The 20,354-nt window shown below is 43.4% G+C and overlaps 1 protein-coding gene and 1 pseudogene across 3 annotated transcripts in view; both read left to right on the top strand.

Annotated features, from left to right (window-relative positions):
* Positions 1 to 20,354, top strand: part of SNTB1 (syntrophin beta 1) — a 115,673-nt gene that overhangs the window by 45,207 nt on the left and 50,112 nt on the right. For all 3 annotated transcript variants that reach the window (XM_061605825.1, XM_061605807.1, XM_061605816.1), the window contains exon 2: positions 17,486 to 17,699. In XM_061605825.1, the coding sequence (XP_061461809.1) occupies positions 17,486 to 17,699 (214 nt within the window). The remainder of the gene's footprint in view (positions 1 to 17,485; positions 17,700 to 20,354) is intronic.
* Positions 13,601 to 13,720, top strand: LOC133375769 (5S ribosomal RNA; annotated as a pseudogene).

The following is a 20,354-nucleotide window of genomic DNA, read 5'->3' as shown; positions in this document are numbered from 1 at the left end:
CCTCCAGATGTTGTTGGACTCCAACACCTGTCAGCCTCAGCCAGCAGAGCCAATGGTCAGAGACAGTGGGATTTTTAATTCAGCAACATCTGGAGGGCCAGAGGTTTCCCATCCCTAATCAATGGTGATATATGGGAAGTAGAAGACAGGCTGCAATCCTATATACACTTACCTGTGAGTCACTCCCAAGGAAGTCAGTGGATCTTGCTTCTGAGTAGACATAGATAGGATCGCATTGTTACAGTATCAATCGAGGCCACAAGTGAGTTTTTGCAGCTTTTTCTATATAAGAGCACAGTCGGATTATAATTCTATACCACCCATTGCTGTTCACTCTGACTAGTAGTGACGCTGTCTGAGTTAGAGACCCTGTAACTTCAACATGCAGCATGGACACTTTGTTACAGCCTGAGTTACAGCCTATTAGTGTATTGCAGGGATGGGGAACCTGTGGCCCAAGTTCCCCATCCTTGGTTTATTAGTAGTGGGCTAGGCATGTCTGTTTTGTTTGCCCTGGTCTTGTTCTGAGAGAAAACATCCTGGGAATTTAAGTATGTGCGTGTGTGTTTGCATGCAGGCGAGTGAGATGTGAAATATTGGAGACGAGCAACATTATAAATGTTAAATTGTTTATCTCATTGTGACATTTGCTGAAAGCTAGAATTTCATCCTCGTCCTTTCAAAACATTGGACTCAAATTTACCGTGGCAAAGACCCTAAGGGTCAGCTTGCTGTTGACAACCAGTGGAGTGTTTGTTCATTCCAATGTCCTTTCTAGTTGACAAGGATGCAGAAAGGATTGGGAGTGATATGAGACATGATACAGCCAGGTAGGTATTTTAACTAACACCGGGCGCTATACTATTCCTTAGAAGTCGAATGGGAGCCATGCCATCTGTTGCACTCTTTCTCTTTCCCTTGGATTCATACTCAACTGGCAAGTGCACTGGTAGCTTTCTTACAGTGTCAGTGACCTTGGGTTCAAATCCTTGCTCATTGGGAGTGCTTGCAGAAATCACTGTACTTCAGGCCAGCCTGCCTCAGTGGGGCTGATGGAAACACAGATGAGATGAGAATTTTAGAGTGCTGCGTACACAGTAAAGTGGTTTTTGGAAATGATCTTGCAAAGGACCTCACACCACCCAGGGAGTAGGGAGCTGCAATGGGGAAGGTTCACATGTTCAGCCACAACCGTGCCATGCTACAAAGGAGAGACTCTGCCAACAGGGGGTGCCTGTTTCAACCTGCCTTGCCCCGCCCTCCAGCTCTGAGAGCCTTCATAAGAGAGCTACTTCCAGAAGAACTCTGGGGGTACTTTCTGACCTTTAGGACTGATTCATTATTTTTATTTTATTTTAAATCACAGAACTGTTTGCCAGTCTGGACTCCTTTGGAAGGGCAGGATAGAAATTTAATAAAGAAACAAGGTGTTATAGCACAATGAGGACATAATTTAAATGAATGGGGAATTTTCTGATAGGACAGGTATGGTCTGAAGGCACATGAGGCCACCATCTTGCTGAAGCTAAGCAGGTCTGGGTCTGGTCAGTGCCTGGATGGGAGACCGCCTGGGAACCACATGTATACTTAAAGCAGTTACAGTTACAAACATTCTTTCATCCATCCAGTGATCTCAGGATTGCCAGGAACATCCTCCTTCAGCCATCAAATGCCTGGGTAAACAGGAAGGTTTTCAGATTCCTCCTAAAAGTCAGGTATGAGGCAGACAGATGCACTTTACCAGGAAGGACATTCCACAAATGGGAGCCACCACTGAAAATAACCTTCTTGTTGTTGTTATGTGCCTTCAAGTCAACTATGACTTATGGCGACCCTATGAATCAGTGACCTCCAAGAGCATCTGTCATGAACCACCCTGTTCAGATCTTGTAAGTTCACGCCTGTGACTTCCTTTATGGAATCAATCTATCTCTTTTTTGGCCTTCCTCTTTTTCTACTCCCTTCTATTTTTCCCAGCATTATTGTCTTTTCTAGTGAATCAGGTCTTCTCATGATGTGTCCAAAGTATGATAACCTCAATTTCATCATTTTAGCTTCTAGTGACAGTTCTGGTTTAATTTGTTCTAACACCCAAGTATTTGTCTTTTTTGCAGTCCATGGTATGCGCAAAGCTCTCCTCCAACACCACATTTCAAACGAGTTGATTTTTCTCTTATCCATTTTTTTCACTGTCCAACTCTCACATCCATACATAGAGATCAGGAATACTATGGTCTGAATGATCCTGACTTTAGTGTTCAGTGATACATCTTTGCATTTGAGGACCTTTTCTCGTTCTCTCATAGCTGCCCTCCCCAGACCTAGCCACAGAGAAAGCCCTGTCCTGGGTCCCCATCCCCAAACTTCTTAGGGAACCTGGGTGCAAAACAAAAACAAAAACCCACTTCAGATTAAAGAACGATGAGTCCGATAATTTGTTTTGTTGTGCGTACCAGAACTGAATAGAACACACAGTCTTTCCACACAAAAACCATTCCTGCCAACTCCCAAACTACAGAAATGGGAATCAGAACTCTTTGCTGATCTAGTACAGATCACACAGGAATCTGCCAGGAGATCCCACCTGCCCACCTGCGTTAATGGATTAAATTTCCTTCCAGTAATCTGATTACAGGCATTAGTCTGAAGGTTTTTTTATGAGTGGGCAGTACTCTATAAGCCTTTGTTCCTAGTCCTCAGTATGTTCAAGCAAGACATTTCAAATGAATAATGAACTTTGCTAACAAATACTATACAGATGTAGTGATAATGGTTTATCTGCAAAGTATTCCTGACATCAAGACTAATTGAGATAAATGGTGATTGCTAGAGGGTAAGATAAATACTGACTTCTTGCCAAGAACAATTCTTGATATGGCATGGCAGGCGCCTCCATGCTCAAACTTGTTAGCTCATATCATCCAGATAAATGACAAAGAAAGAGCTGGAGGAAGAACCAAGGGTTATGCTGTAACAGAAAAAATGAACTTCAGTAAAACACCCAAATTACATAATGTGTTTCCATAGTATGAAAAAGCTGCCTAGACTTACTAAGCAAATTTTTTTCGGGGAAAAGTCATCACAGTCCCAAATGTGGCAATTGGAAAGATCCTGTTGAGTAAGCATGCAAATGCCCATAAAAGGTACACCAACAGGAAACTTATCACAGTCCAAGTTTGAATGATGAAAATGGTCTCCATCAGGGGTTGCCAACCTTTTTAGGCCTGTGTGCACATTTTGATTTTTGACCAAGTGTCGTGGGCATCATCCCCTCTGGTCACTTCTCTCCCCCACTCCCCTGGATTAGCCCACCCAAGAAATAGAAAGCTCACACACACACATTTTGCTTTTCTAAGTCAGATAAAAAGTTGGATCCCGTACATTTAATGTGAGCCTTGAAAAGCACATAGAGCTGAAAGAGGAAGTGGGAAAGAGTGTCACTCTTCGAAGTTCCTCCTTCAGCTCTATGTCCTTTTTAAGGGAGAAAAAAGTAACCATCCTCACCACCTCATTACTAAGGGGACAGTGGGGGTGGGGGGGCTGAGATGCTTTTTGGGTGCGGGGAGGAGATTTCAAGGATTGATGACCACCCTGGTCTCTATTTTCTGGGCAGCATTAGAAAACGGAGTCTGAGAAAAGAGACACATTTCAAGCAAAAAGATGGGTATAATTCTTGCCATATGTAAATAACTGCTAAGACTTCAGCTGTCCCTTAATCTACCCTATATTTTGGAAAGTTGCTTGTTTGTTGTGCATTTGGATACTTCTTAAGGTATCGTAACCAAATTTTGCATGATGGTTCCTGAGGTCAAGGAACAGGTTTTTGTCTTTTGAATCAAGATGGTGGACTGGACCTTTTGAAACTGCACTGATTTTAACCACTGATTTCCAATGAATGTGAATGAAATGTTGAAAGGTGGGGGTGCAAACTCTCAAAATAATAATAAAAAAATCATTGCAACCACCAGAAAAATAAATTGCCTTGCAACCAAGAGAGATTCTGATTTTACTGCTGGGTATCCATGAATAGAAAAATGCTGCTCTTCATTTTTTTTGTAACTCCTGGCATTCTGTCATGCTGCTCTGCAAATATTTGAGATTCACTCAAACATACTGAAACTGCTGTCCCTGAACTCCTGGTATGTGGCATTTCTGTTAGGTAAAGGGCAAGCCTCTGGTGAGTTATCAAGTTGCTCATCTGACCGGATAAAACAGAAATAGGTTTTATGTAGTGAAGAAAAGGAGAGCACCAGAGGTCTCTTAAATACCCAGCATTGGGGCCTCTCTCACTCTTAACAGTTTTGCAAAGGTGCCAACTTTGCCTTCTGTATCAGTTGATGCTTCACAAGCCTCTACACATTCCCGTTGTGTACCAGAGAGTCTATTGGAGTGGAGGCACACATGTATAGGCATTTAAACTGTGTATTTAACAAAATGTGTTTCCCCATAAGAACATAAAAACATCCTGTTGGATCAGGCCAGTGGCCCCTCTAATCCAGCATCCTGTCCTCACAAGCAGGACCTGAGTGCAAGAGCACTCTCCCCTCCTGCGGTTTGCAGCAACTGGTATTTAGAAGCATACTGCTTTGGACAGTGGAAGTTTTGGCTCATCTATATGACATTATGAAGCCTCAATGTTCAAAGGTAGTATACCCTGATACTGGCTGATAAACTATCAGACAGGGTTGGCTAACCTTTTTCGGCCCGAGGGTTGCATTGAGGGTGCATATGCCACTGGATGGTGTGGCCAACACACATGCTCAGAACATACATAGGCCACACGTACATGCATACAGGTCACATGCACTCTCACCACAGCACACATGCAGGCACACACATACATACTCAGCAGAGGGGATGGGGCACGCAGGTATGCAGTCACGCCGGTCCTCATCGTCACGCCTTGCTGATGGCTTCCGAGAGGCATCTGGTTGGCTGCTAGGAGAAACCTGATGCTTGATGAAATTGACTTTTGGACTGATCCAGCTCAGCTTTTATTTTATGCTCTGATGATATTCTGGGGGTTCTATAAACTTGAGATGATCCATATCAAGTTTTGGACTCTACAGAGAGGTCTTTTTTTTTTCATTTTCTGTCTGATGAAAGTATGTCAGCCATCATCCATGTCTCTGTTATCTCAAGACGATAACCCCAAATTATGACTCCTTTATGCTAGGCTGTTTATCTGTTAATCAGATATTTAGACAGTCCACATTCTGGTTATGTATACAGCCAAATTGGAGTGTGTGTGTGTGAGGGAGGCAGGGGGCATGGTATACAGTTGGGGGGAAATATTATGATATTGGCTAGAATGCATGTATTATTGTTGCTGTTGTTGTTGTTAGTTTATATCCCACCTTTCATCCAAGGAGCTCAAGGTTCTCCCCCTTCTTTTATCTTCATAACAACCCCTGTAAGGTTGGTTAGGCTAAAAGATAAATGTCTGGCCCAAGGTCACCCAGGAAGCTTCATGGCAGAGTAGAGATGTGAACCCTTGTCTCCTAGGTCGTAGCCTAACATTCTAACCTCTTTACCACACTGTGGGTGGTATTTAACGCTAGGCCTAGTCAGAGTAGACCCATTGAAGTTAATAAACATGACTAACGTAGGTTCATTAATTTTAGTGGTTCTACTCTGATTGATGATGATGAACTGCCTTCAAGTCGATTCCGACTTATGGCGACCCTACAAATAGGGTTTTCATGGTAAGCAGTATTCAGAGGGGATTTACCATTGCCTTCCTCTGAGGCTGAGGGGCAGTGACTGGCCCAAGGCCACCCAGTGAGCTTCATGGCTGTGTGGGGATTTGAACCCTGGTCTCCCAGGTCCTAGTCCATCACTATAACCACTACACCACACTGTGAATGGTGTAGGAAAGGGAGGGTTGTTTGGTTTGGTTTTCTAATATTTCTGCAAAGAAACATTTTTCTTGATAAAAAGTGTTTTGTTTTGGTTTTTTTTAAAAAAGTCTGTTTCCGTGTGGTCTCTCTTCATAATCGATGCAGTATGTGCCAGGTCTGATTCTCGTCTTGCTGAAGTTCAATGTCAGAAATTCAAAGTCAGTGGCTTGCTGCTGCTGCTAAATGTATTACCTGCCCCTCACCAGCAGGTCCCAGAGTGGGTAACAACAATATATGCAGGGGCTCCAGTGAAGTTCAAGATTTGTGATAGTGTCCTGACCAACCCAGTTCAATTCAGACTTGGACACGCTGGTGTGTTTTTCTCCATTACATTTAATGAAAAAAATTAAGCTTAGAGCGTTTAATTGAATAGCTTGTGGAACACACAGGTCTCTGCAATTCTATACAGCATTGCTAGGCAGAACACACAGGTCTCTGTGTCTCTACACAGCATTGCTAGGCATGGCTACTCAAGCTAAGACGGTATTGCAGCAGCTTGACACGTCCCCTGAGACCACTTAAGTAGATTTGGGGTGAGCTCTACTTGTGCAGGAACTGTCTCCTGCATCGGGACTGGGTAAGCAAACGGGCACTCCGCAGTCTGTTCGTGTTTGCGCAACCGCCAAAGTGTACATAGCGATGGGGGTGGAGATAGCTTCTTCAGATCCTCCTCCCTCACCTTTGGTCCTGCCCCCGACTCCTTCCTTCTGGTAGACGGAGAGGGCTGCGACTCAGGAGGTGGCTCAGGGGGTTGGATGGAGTCTGAAGATGTGGTGAGCAGATGCTCTTCATCCAGCTCTGTCTCTTTTGCAGTGACTGGAGCCTCGGAGGCAGGACTGTTACTAACCAGACTGCCACTGTCTTCCCCAGTCGCCTCCCCTTCCCTGGACAACCCAGTGTTCTCTTCCCCTGGTTCCCAATCCTCTTCCTGCCCGCTTTGCTAGGAGTTCTTGATGGGACTCATAAGAGTGCATAGCATCGTGCCTAAAATGTTCCACTCAGATTAGGGGAATCGGGCGTTCGGATTCCTGTCTTGACATTCCCTGGATGACCTTGGATCAGAGCTTGGAAAAGTTACTTTTTTGAACTACAACTCCCATCAGCCCAATCCAGTGGCCATGCTGGCTGGGGCTGATGGGAGTTGTAGTTCAAAAAAAGTAACTTTTCCAAGCTCTGCCTTGGATATAGCTATCGCTCAAGCCTAATCTACCCTATAGAATTGCTGTGGAGATGAAAGGGAAGGAGGAGCTTAAGTATATTATCCTGAGCTCCTGGGAGGAACAGCTATAGCTCAGTGGCAGAGCACATGCTCTGCATGCAAAGGTCCCAGGCTCTTGTCTGAATCCCTGGAGAGCTGCTGCCAGTCAGTGTCAGCATTACTGGGCTAGATGGACCAACTGTCTGACTCAGTATAAGGCAGCTTCCTTTGTACCAATGTTCCTAAGGTGGAATACAAATCTGAGAAATAAAATTTAAAAGTACTTTACTCAGGTATTGGCTCATCCATTTATCTGCTTATAAATGCACATAAATAAACTGTGTGTGAGAGAGGGGGGGGTGTCTTCCAGTTCTGATTATCGAATCCTCCCCAATTTAAGAAACATAAATTCTGTGTGAGTGTGTAACTGTTGGTCAGTGAAGCGTGCTGTGAGACTCACAGACAGGGTTTTTAGCAGAGAGAGTGAAACCTGAAGCAGAAGGGTTAAGCTGGAAGAACAGAGTGCCAGACTGCCAAGGTCAGCAGCTGGCTGGGAAGCATGATAAGCATGATAATCGTCTGTGAAGAGAACTGTGTCTAATGTCTTTGCCTAGTAAAGACTCTTACAAGAAACTTGCCTGGCCTGGCTTATTTACTGTTCTATACAACTCTTGGATTCCATCCTTGTATGATCTATACACGCACACGCAACAGGGGTTATGGGCCCAGCTTATCATACAAGGTAGCGGGTTCGAGACGTGACGTGGCGTTGTTGCAGAGAGAAACAAAGTGCAAGAAAGAGGCAAGTAAGAGTGGGCAACATGGCTGTAAACCTGTCATCCGGGATGCCGATGGAGAGACTGAATGCTGTAAACTACTCCAGCTGGAAATGGAGAATGAGAGCAGTTCTGATTAAAGAAGATTTGAATGATGTCGTAGAAAACCCCCCTCCGGCAGCTCCTTCAGCAGCGTGGTTGAAGAAAGATGAGAAAGCGAAGGCTTTTATTACTCTGGGGCTGTCTGATTCTCAACTGTTGCTGGTGAGTAATGAGCCGACAGCTAATCAGATGTGGGAGAAGCTAAGAGCTGCTCATGTGCAGCAAACTGCGGGGAGCAGGCTGTGTTTAGCACGGAAACTTTATCAGATGTGTTTTACAGATGAAGTGACTATGACAGAGCATCTGGCTGAATTTCGTAGATTAAATGCTGAGCTGCAAGACAGAGGAGTGCATCATAGTGACATTCAGATGGTCTATATACTGTTATCTTCATTTGATCAAAAATGGGATGTCACGGTCTCTAGCCTGGAAACTTTACCCAACGGACATCTGAATTTGGACTTTGTAGAACAGAAACTTCAACAAGAGTGGAATAGAAGACAAGAGAATAAGAAAACTGAGTTAAAAGAGACTGTGGCTGTACAACAACAACAACATCAAAGAAGCAGGCAAGAGAATAAGATATGTTATTTTTGTGGGTCCTGTGGACATATACAGAGACATTGTTTAAAGAAGAGAAATAACAGGGACTTTGGAAGTCAGAGAACAAGTGTGAACTTTGTTACTAAGGAGGACAATAAACTCATTAACTCTAAGTGGCTTCTCAGCGGAGCGTCTAATTGCCTAATCACAGACTCTAGTTTATTTTACACTTCAAAGCCGGCGCAGGAGAAGCTTTATCTGGCTGACGGATCGACTCAGGACGCGATCGCAACAGGCACGCTCAAGTTGGGTAATTTGGGAACTATATTAACAGATGTATTATTGGTTTCTGGTTTAAAATATAACATTCTATCAGTGAGAAAGTTGGCTCAAATAGGTTGTAAAATTACATTTGAAGGGGATAGATGTTTTGTGAAAAAGGATGGTGAAATATGCATGCAAGGGGAATTACAGAACCAAATGTTTATGGTTGAGTGCAATCTTGATAAACCCACGTGTGCCTGGATAGGAGTTAATAAAAATAAACATGATAATTGTTTACATGAATGGCATAGAAAATTGGCACACGCACATTTCGAAAAGGTAAAAAACACCCCAAAGCATAGTCAAGATTTGAAATTAACACATTGTGAGCATGTGGATGAGTGTGAGGTATGCTATAAAACAAAAATGACTGTGACTCCTGTCAATAAGAGCTGTGAAAGCACGACCACTGAACCTATCAGCTCATACATGTGGATTTGGCTGGACCTTTCCAGTGCTCAAAAGGTGGAGCAAGGTTTTATTTAGTGATTGTGGATGATTTCTCCAGATTTACACATGTGTTCTTATTGAAAAAGAAAAGTGAAGCAGAAGAGAAATTAAAGGCATTTATACAGGACAGAGACACAATATGGGGTTGTTATCAAAAATATCAAATCAGATCAAGGTGGGGAATTTACCAGTAATTCATTTAAAACATACTTGGAAAAGAAGGGAATAATACAGAGTCTCACTGCTCCCTTCAGCCCATCCTCCAACGGAACTGCAGAGAGGAGGAACCGGTCATTGCAGGATTCAATGAGAGCCATGCTAGCAGATGCAGATATGAATAACACTTATTGGGGTGAATGTATTCTGTACACTGTTTATATTCAGAACCGCCTTATGCACAGAACAATAGGCATGTCTCCCTATGATAAATTGACTGGAAGAAAGCCCAGTGTGAAACACATAGAACGTTTTGGGGCAAAATGCTGGGTACATGTTGCAAAACAGAAAAGACATGGTAAATTAGGCTCAAGAGCTCAGGCAGGACGCGTTTTGGGATTTCAGAATTCATACTATAGAGTTTGGTTGCCTGAGAAACAACAAGTGGTGTTAAGCAGAAGCATAAAGGTGATAGATAAACCTTGGAGAGACAGTCAAACAGTTATCCTAGATAGTGCAAGCAAGCAGGAAGCAGCAGATGTTCCTTTTGGGCAGCAAATTCCATTAAAAACTGCATTGACTGATCTAATACACGGTGGCAAACGTACTGTAAAAAGACTGAGAGGTGAAGACATGGCAATGCAAGATACAGAAATGCCAAGTACAAGTGCAGACACAGGTGCAGGTCCAAGTAAAATTGAAAGTGAGGAAGAAATGGAAATAGATAATGTTAGGAGATCAGAAAGAAAAACGAAAGGTCAACCACCTCAGAGATTCACATTTAATGTTACACATAAAAATAATGAGACAGATGAATATCCAGTAGAATGGGAAAAAGAAGGACCAATAGATAAAGAAACAATGGATCTCATGTGGAAGTTTTGTGTTGAGGAATGAAATATAAATGTATTATCAAATAAAAGTGAACAAAAATGACTCTGTAAAACCTGTGTGAATAAAGAAATAAAGAAACAAAAACTGAACTGAACTGAAAATGTAAATAGAAACTGTAAGAAAACAAACCATGTACTGATATGTATTGTAATGAAAAGTTAATATTGTAGAAATGTAATGATGAACAATGAAGTTTTGTAATCTGTGAGTCTCAGGTGGGGGCTGTTGGTCAGTGAAGCGTGCTGTGAGACTCACAGACAGGGTTTTTAGCAGAGAGAGTGAAACCTGAAGCAGAAGGGTTAAGCTGGAAGAACAGAGTGCCAGACTGCCAAGGTCAGCAGCTGGCTGGGAAGCATGATAAGGTGGGATTCTTGCAAAATCTCAGTGTGGGGGAATAATCGTCTGTGAAGAGAACTGTGTCTAATGTCTTTGCCTAGTAAAGACTCTTACAAGAAACTTGCCTGGCCTGGCTTATTTACTGTTCTATACGACTCTTGGATTCCATCCTTGTATGATCTATACACGCACACGCAACAGTAACTCCCTGTGCATGGCAGAGTCCCACAGTGATCTGGCTTCAGATGTAACTTTTGGCATTAATAGAAGAAAGATTTTGCCGTAAAACGATGTTATGGGCCTGTTGAAGAGTATGATGGATGATGATGCCAGGTTTAAATATGCTTTTGTGTTATAAAAAGCCTTTACCAGCAGAAGGGAATTGCTTGAGTGGCTGTGTTTGGTGAAGATCTTTGTTTGGGCAGGTTTTTCCTTAGTTTGCACAGTCCTTGGAATGGCAGTCTTCCGTGCATGTCTGCGTGCGCGTTTGCTGTTAATCTCAACCACTTAAACAAAGCTGGCGATGAAGTGGGGCTTCTGTGCGGAAGAATGCGCTTCTCTTCCCACTTGACCTGCAAAACTTGGAAGTCCTCGACCCTCTCTCTTTGATCAAGCGAGGACACCTCGTTCCTTTTGCTTCCATATCAGAAGCCAACACTTCCCAGGCATGATCTTCTCAGAACAAAGATAGGCACCTAGGAAGCTGCGGCCATTGGACCATCTAGCTTAGTACTGTCTACACTGACTCGCAGCGGCTTTCCAGGGTTTCAAGCAGGGGATATTCACAGCCCTAACTGGAGATGTTGGGGATTGAACCTGGGACCTTGTGCATGCAAGGCAGACGCTCTGCCACATTACCAGATGATGAACTATAGTCCTTTACCAGATGATGAACTATAGTCCTTTACCAAATGATAAACTATAGTCTTCTGTTGCTGTTTTGGCTAACCTGCCTGGATCAGGTTCCAGAAATCTCTTAGTCTGATGGAAACGGCAATGGACTGCCTTCACGTCGACCAGACTTATGGCAACCCTTTGAATAGGGTTTTCATGGTAAGCTGTATTCAGAGGGGGTTACCGTTGCCTTCCTCTGGGGCTGAGAGGCAGTGACTAGCCCAAGGTCACCCGGTGAGCTTCATGGCTGCGTGGGGATTCGAACCCTGGTCTCCTAGGTCGTAGTCCAACACCTTAACCACTACACCACACTGGCTCCCCTTAGTCTGATAGATGGGATCAATTTTGCCAGTTTGACTTCCCTTCATTTGAGGCGTCCTTTCCTTCTTCATCTTTTCCCCCTCTCTCAAAATGTCATGCGTGAAAAGTAACAAAGGATTAATTGTGGTAATGTTTGGGGGCTTGGCAGAATTGTGCACAAATGAAGTCCTCTTTCGAACAGTGCGCTGGCTGCCTCACAAATCAAGCAACAAATACAAAGCCCTCATCGTCTGCCAGCAGATTAATTCGTTCAACTGGCACTTCCTTCTTTCCTGTAACTTTCAGAGTGGAAGGTGAAAGTACAGGGTGTGGGGCGGGGGAGAGGGAGGAACTGAGCATTGGAATTTTAATTGCTTGACCGCAATTTTTTAACATTTCCCATACACAAAGACACCATGGGTCATTAATTAGTACATAGTGATTAGAGCCTCCACCTGGAAGAGGGTGTGGGACCAGCTATGTGAGTTTGAGTTTTAAGCTGCGTACATGCCATACATTGAAAGGGCATGCCTTCCCCCAAAGAGTCCTAGGAATTCTTTGTTACAGTTTCTGGCACCCTTAATAAACTACAGTTCCCAGGATTCTTGGGAGGGGGAGTCATATGCTTTAAATGTGCTTTAAGTGTGTGGTTAGAACAATTTTACTTTACTTGTCCATGTAAGCACCAGATCAGGTTAGGTTTAAGTAAATGGTAGATCAGCCCCTTTGCCAACCTAGTGCTCTCCAGATGTTTTGGACTACAACTCCCACATGCTGGCCAGAGGCTGATGGGAGTTGTAGTCTGAAATATCTGGAGGGCACCAAGGTTGGCAAAGGCTGTCTGGGTCATAGTTTAGTACAAATGACATGCTAAGGGTAGATGATCCAGTGTTTGTTCATTCAGAGACACGCCAAAGGCTCAGGAGGGGTGAGCATTTTCCTAATAATAAGGTTGGTTGTCAAACACTTGGTGTAAGATGGAGGATAACAGAATAGCTCCTGTCTGCTTGATAAACTTTACTGAACTTCTTTAAAACCTTGAAAGCCACAATGCATCACTTCCTGACGGTACAAGAAGCCCCCTAATACGAAACTGAAACTCAGTCATCAATACGTGTCAGCATGTGGAATTTGTAATATAGAGTTTTAGCTTTTAAAGGGGGGGATCAGGACTTTTCTGTCCAAGTTCCTAGTTATGCGCCTTCAGATGTGCCCTAAAAATGCAAAGACAACAGCAAATGTCATCAACATTTGCTGCTGTTCCAAATCGGCTTTTATACTTTTGACCCCTTTGCAGTGGTCACGGGTGGCTCCATGTCAGTGGGCCAATGGAATCCACTCTGGGTTTTAGTCTAAATCTTCAAGGTGCTATCCTTGAAAGTTTGGACTAAAACCCGGAGCGGATTCTACTGCCCCACTGACATGGAGCCACCAGTGACCACTGCCCCTTTAGCATTTGAAGCTGCCAGCATCCACTCTTAGGAGATATATCAGGCTTCTTACGTGATACCAAAATGTCCTTTTACCAGGAGTGTGTGGCACGGAGCCCTTAGAGCCATAAGTAGACAAGGAAGCTTCAAGTCCAGAGACGGCCAGAGTACAGTGAATAAAAATAGTTCTACTGGAAATCAGTTCACTTGAATTTCAAAAGAAAAGGGGATGTATTTCTGAAAAATTCTAGACCTCTTGGGAAGATAGGATCATTTGCCACTGGCTGCACGGTCTTAATCTATGGCCATACTACCCAGAACACTCCCTGATCTCATCTGATCTCAGAAGCTAAGCAGGATCAGGCCTGGTTAGTACTTGAATGGGAGACCGCCTGGGAATACCGGCTGCTGTAGGCTTAGAGGAAGGCAATGGTAAACCACCTCTGAATACCTCTTACCTTGAAAACCCTTTGAAAATGTCCAAAAAAGATTCATAGGGTCGCCATAAGTCATAATTGACTTGAAGGCATATAACAACAACAACACGGTCTTAAGAGTCTGAATTTCAGTGCCGAAGCCAGATCCAAGGAGTTGAGAGAGGGAAAGCCCCCATGGCTGCCCATCATGCTTAAAGTAAACAACATTTGTTAATCCCAGGACAAAAGAAAAAGATACGCAGGGACCTGTATTATAGCAGGGGGATGTTGAAGCCTTCTCAGACTGGGGGCTCCATCCCCCCTATGGAGAACAGTCCAGACAGAGGGTTTATTGCAGGTATATTCTGCAGTGTGTTCTTGAAACAATAATAGTGTGTTAGTAGTGGATTTATCCTGCTTTATTAGTTGTTCTGCTTCCCCGGTGTTACCACATTTATTGCTGTCCAGGGGGGCTATAGCACAATGAAATCAGGACAACAACAATAACAACAAAAGAACCTCCCAGAACATCTGTGGTATAAAAAGTTACAGGATGTGCACTGATTGGAAATGAAGTGGTGTGACCACCTGAGAACTTTCGCAGGCGCGAATAGTATTGAACGCCAGATCAAGTATGGCTGCCTCGTAGCATTGTGAGCACATCATAACTGTGCATCATGAATGAGGTGCAGAATTTAAGATTTGAAAAATGAGAAACTGAGATTAACTGAAACTGCCAGATTCATCTACCCCATATTGCAAAATATACTCTGCTAAGAGATAGAACTCCTAAACTGTTTCTGTCTCTTTTAAACTCAACAGACCAATGAGGGGTGTGGCTTGGGAAGAGTTCTGAGGGCCAGATGAAGAGGCCTGGAGGGCCACTTTCAGTTAGCCACCCCTGCTTCAAAGGAATACCATTGTTGAGAGGACATGAACAGAGGGCCTTGCCCTAGAATAGTTTTTGGCTTGTGTTTAGTTCAAAGGGTTTCCTTTCTACCTCTCCAGCCCATGCCGGTAAAAGTGTCTTTACAGCCTTTTCGTGAGGCCTCCTTGAAATCGCTCAGCCGCTTGTAGGGATGTCACTCCTGGATTGTATGGAAACCAGCATCTTGGCAGAGTGAAATGGAACAATTTTTACTCTTGTTCACAATGTCCTGAGAATTGCATTCACATCTGAATGTTCCAGCCTGTTGTTTAGATTTCCATCTAAGTTGCTCTCTTTGGATTCAGTCTCCCATCTCCCCCCCTTTTTTTCTCTGCCTTTCACTTTCTGCATTTTAAAAAGCCTAATCCAAGTTGTTGCATGAAGCATTGAGCTTTGTGATGCTAGATTTATGTCTACGTTGCGTTTGTCTGGTGGTTGCTTTTAAAAATGTAAAAGTATGTTCTGACTACCGGCTTGATTGGCTTGTACAAAACGTGATTCTTGCCTCTTAGAACTGTTGCTGAGTTGCCACTAGGCAAAAACAATTAATGAGCCCAGTTTAATACATGTGTGCACAGGGGCACAGACCTTCCAATTTCCAGGGTTTGTGTGTCGGGCTCACTTGATGTCTATGCAAATTTAAGACCGGAGTCCCCATAGTGCAGTGGCTGACGTTGGTGTGGCTGGGGAGTAGGCCGAGAAATTTGAAGAAAACTACAGCTCCTTTCACTTTCTCGTACAATCACAAACTATGGTGAAAATGCTTGATTATGGCATATAGCTGCTGTGAACCACCCAGAGAGCTTCGGCTATGGGGTGGTATATAAATGTAATAAATAAATAAATATAGCAGCAGCAGTATTAGAAGACTGGGAAGAAGTGAGCCCTTTGATATATTACCACTGGAAGATTACGGTGTGTGTGCTTTCAGCTTTGTAAGAAAAGCAATATAGAAATAAAGTGATAATAGCCAGCTTGATAACTGAGCCAGAGTGGTGTAGTGGTTAAGGGTATCAGACTGGGACCTGGGAGACCAGGGTTCAAATTCCCTCTGGGCCATGAGGCTTACTGAGTGACCTTGGCCAGTCGCTATCTCTCAGCCCAACTTACCTCACAGGGTTGTTGTGAGGATAAAATGTGGATGGGGGAGAACCATGAAGCCTTGTAGGAAAGATGGGAGATAAATGTAACAAATAATTAAATAAAAATCTAGTAACCTGGATTTGCAAACTAGTGGCAAATTAAGACTCAGCATACCCTTGCTTTCCTCCAGGTCTGAATAGCAATCCTGTTTTCAAAGTTTTATATATTTTATAACACTACTTTACACATATGTTAATTTAGGAATTATTACAACAGTCTTTTAAGGTAGTCCAATGTTGTTATCCCTTCAACACAGAACATATGTGCACACTGAGGCTTAAATATAGGGAATTATTCATGTCTGCATAGAGTTTGGAAGGAGGAATTTCCAATATATGATTTATAGCCACTACAGTGATGGAATCCTACATCAGCTCCACCCTACAACAAAATCCCTTAAAAACATTGCATTTCAGTATTGCTTCTAGGAAGATTTTAGCAGAAAAGAAAGCAGGTTGAATAAGGTATCTGTGATCTGTGTAGAGGACGGATGTGGAGACATTTTTAACCCTAGGGCCACATTCCCCATAGGCAACCTTCCAGGGGCTGCATGCCAGTGGTGGATCAGATGCAAAAGTGGGTGTGGCCAGATGCAAAAGTGGGAGTGGCCAGAAGAGATGTGACCTGGGCAAAATACTGAGGGCCAGATGGAGAGGGCCACATTTGGCCCCTGGACCTGAGGTTCACCACCTCTGGTGTAGACTTTCCACAATTAAAACTGTGGGTCATTATAGATCCTGGTACTGTCTATGAATAGTTGTATCCCTTTACTATTAAAAGTAAATCCTTATTGTTACATACTCTTGCATTTAACTGCACTCCTTGCACCTTAATGTTGGTCTCCCTTGTTGGGGTCCATTTCATCCCAGTATTTGGTGAGGGAAGTGACTTGAGGGCAAAAGAAGGAGGCTCATTCAGGCAAATAGGGACAGCATAGCACAGCTTTACCTATCTTAAGCAATAACTGATCTAATGGAGAGGTCATCAACGTTGATCTAATGCAGAGGTCATCAACTAGGTACGGGCTAAGTTTAAGGTGCTGGTTTGGGTGTATATAGCCCTATACAGCTTGGGACCAGGGCACTCGAAAGATGGTCTCACCCCTTACATATCCAGTTGGTCACTGCGCTCTGCAGGTGAGGGCCTCCTGCAGATACCACCTCACCAGGAGGTCTGTTCCGCACAATACAGGAAGCAGACCTTGAGTATTGTAGCACCTGCCCTTTGGGATCCCCTCCCATTGCATATTAGACAAGCACCATCTCTGTTGGGCTTCTTGACACCAACTGAAGTCCTTCCTCTTCCAAACAGGCCTTTTAAGTAGATACCTTTATCCCAGTCTGCATCTCTACTGGAACTGTGTTGAAGATGTTTTGTTTTTAAAATCTTTTATAATTTTATTTTATTGTTTTATCCCTTGTTGTTTGCTGTCCTGGGCTCCTTTCGGGAGGAAGGGCGGATCTGCATTTAATAAAACAAACAAACAAACATGGTGCCCTCTAGATATTGTTGGGCTCCAGCTCCTATCAGCCTCAGCCAGCATGGCAAATTGTTAGGCATAATGGGAATTGTAGTCCAGCAACATCCGGAAGGCACCATAGTAGCTACCCCTGGTCTAGTGCTTCAATGAAGTAGTGCTTAGCTTGTGGAGCATTTCTTTGCTTGCTTATTATTTCTTTTCATTTTTTTTAACAGTGAAGTACATGAGAGAAGCCACCCCCTATGTGAAGAAAGGGTCTCCAGTTTCCGAAATTGGATGGGAAACTCCCCCACCTGAGTCACCCCGGTTGGGAAACACCTCCATTGATCCCCTGTCTCAGCTGTCTCTCTCCATTCACCGAGACAAGAAAACCATCCCACTCAAAATGTGCTACGTTACATGGAACATGGCTGTGTCGGACCCAGAACGGTAGGGTGGAAGGCGAAAGTTATTTGGCCTTTTTGGAGGAGGGAGGGGAAATATTATGCAACTGTGCAAAAGTAACAAAGAGATTGTTATTGTTGTTGTTAGCTACACAGACCCAAAAGCAATAAAGTTAATTATACAGATACAATAACAAGTCATTAAATCAGGGTGTATCTGTAATTCACTAAATATAGAAACTTGAGGTACACCTAAATCAACCTTACGAAATATATTTGCAGTTTTAGAAATGTTTTAGTTTGAACATTCATATTCTTCATTCATCATAAGGCACAAGCGTGTGCTTGCCTTTAATGCATTGTGTCTTCACATTTTAATTATGCCCTTTAACATTCTTCTGCGTGACTTTTTTTGATTGTAGTGTACATACCCTGTAATAAAGCTGGTTATGGGGTGCATCCACCTCCAACATGAATTCCCCCACCCCTGCACTTTCCCCATCTCGGTTGAGGAGGGGTTACCTGGCAGAGACCCCCGATGGGACAGCAGCTTCCAGGTTCCTTGTTCTGGGGTGCTGGGCTTTCCCCTGTCAGGCTGCTGGAGAGGTGGTGGTGAGAGAGCCGTGGAATGATATTCTCCCTCAGATGCACATCTGGCAGTTCTGCGGTTGCTTTTAGGAAAGGTTTCTGGCATCCTTTGCTACAGCTAGGAAAGACACCTGTCTGAAGCCACAGAGAGCCGCTGCCAGTTAGAGTAGAAGTTGGACTGCTGGTCTGAGTTGCATCATAAAGCAGCTTCCAATATTCCACTTTTCCTTGTTTGAAAATTTAGAAATATGCTAATTTGTCATGTGGATTTTAGACAGATCAGTATATTCTCATTGCTAGCACCGAAAAACTGTTCAGGTTTTTATTTCTTATCATCTATGGACTATGTGGGAATCTGCACATCTGTAGCATCATACCTGTGCCCTACCTTTTTAGTGTTTGAAATATATAAGAATTCACACACTTCTAGTGTCTTAACCCTTAAAACTGGTAAGGAGCTGATGTGATTTCTGCTGGTTTACGTGAATCAGATGAACGCAATTTACCAGATTAATTTAATTGGGTGCAAATTGCCATGCTTTAACAACCCGCTGTTCGAGAATCTCTTGGTGTCTTTCAAAAACTTTGCATCGCAGCAGGTTTGGCAAGTTTTTGACTCAGATCGAAAAGAATATAAGCAAATACACCTCTTAAAAAAATACACATTGCTTTATCACAGCCAAGCAACTTTCTTATGACTCACTAAGGGATGCTTCCAATATGCCATTTTTCTTACACAGATAGTATTTCTAAGTAGGAAAAAAGCATGCAGGCCACAGCTAGATCCTCATGCGATTTATGTACACACATTGGTTTTACTACATATACATAAAAAGAGCCCTGCTGGATCAGACCAAAGGCCCTTATAGTCCAGCATTCTGTTCTCACAGTAGCCAGCCAGATGCCTATGGGAAGTCCGCAGAGAACATTTATTTATTTAAGACATTAATATACTGCTTAATCATTTGCATGTCTCAGTGGCAAGCCTGAGCACATCTGGTACATGCACAGAAAATACCTCTTATCCAGGCTTGCTCCTCAACCACATCTAAAGCCTACTTATATCCACGATGCTTCTATAGATCACCTGACAGGGTCATGGGAAGCTCTTCTAGATCAGCTGGCTCAAATTGCTTAATATTACTGTAGATTAACAACATACCAGAGAATTCTATAGGATATTCTAGGGGTACTCTCTGTTCACCCAAGATGCCTGGCCAGTTCTGTCTAGGTTTCTTCTTGCCCTGTACAAACTGAGGTTGTTTTCCGGGCCCAATTCAAGGTGTTGGTTCTGACCTTTAAAACCCTATACGGTTTCAGCCCAGTCTATCTGAAGGAGCGCCTCCAACATCATCAGGGGTGCCGCTCAACAAGATCAGCCTCAAAAGGCCTTCTCTCTATCCCACCAGTTAAAACAGCTGGACTGGTGAGAACTAGGGAGAGGGCTTTTTCAATTGTGGCCCCCACTTTGTGGAATTCCCTCCCAAATGAACTCTGTCATGCCCCCTCTATGATGAGCTTCCACTGGGCCTTGAAGACCTGGCTCTTCAGGCAGGCTTTTGGGGTGGGTTAGCTTTTATTATTATTGTTGAGAGTTTTAATGTATTTGTATGTTTTTATTTTGTGCGTCGCCCAGAGTGGCTGGACAGCCAGCCAGATGGGTGACTAATAAATTAAATAAATAAATAAATAAATAAATAAATAAAAGACTGTGCTTGGATGCATCCCTGTAATTTTACATTGCAGGGTAAGGTCAGCAGCAATGGACAAATTGCCTTTCATTGAGTCAGTCTGTTGCTGCTCATCATATCAAGGAGCCCCTAGTAACCTTCTGAGGAACCCCTCCATTCAGATGTTTCGCCTAGGCCATGCTTCTTGATAGGTGGTCATAAATAAGTTATTATTCTGTGTATGTTGCCTTATATATGCCTCAGTTCCTTACTTATGGTGATTCTCTATGATGGGATATCACACGGAACACCGTATGTTACATGGGAACTCACTGATGATGTGGGCGTTTGTATACCACTGTTGGGTTTCTTCCCTATTAGTGAGCATTACAGTATAACTGGTGATGCTACATTTCTGGCATGGAAAGTCACCATGTAGAAGA

The sequence above is a fragment of the Rhineura floridana genome, chromosome 1 (assembly GCF_030035675.1).
Source record: "Rhineura floridana isolate rRhiFlo1 chromosome 1, rRhiFlo1.hap2, whole genome shotgun sequence".
NCBI classification, from domain to species: Eukaryota; Metazoa; Chordata; class Lepidosauria; order Squamata; family Rhineuridae; genus Rhineura; species Rhineura floridana.
The sequence above is the reverse complement of the archived record's forward strand: the minus strand, read 5'-3'. Positions and strand labels throughout refer to the sequence as shown.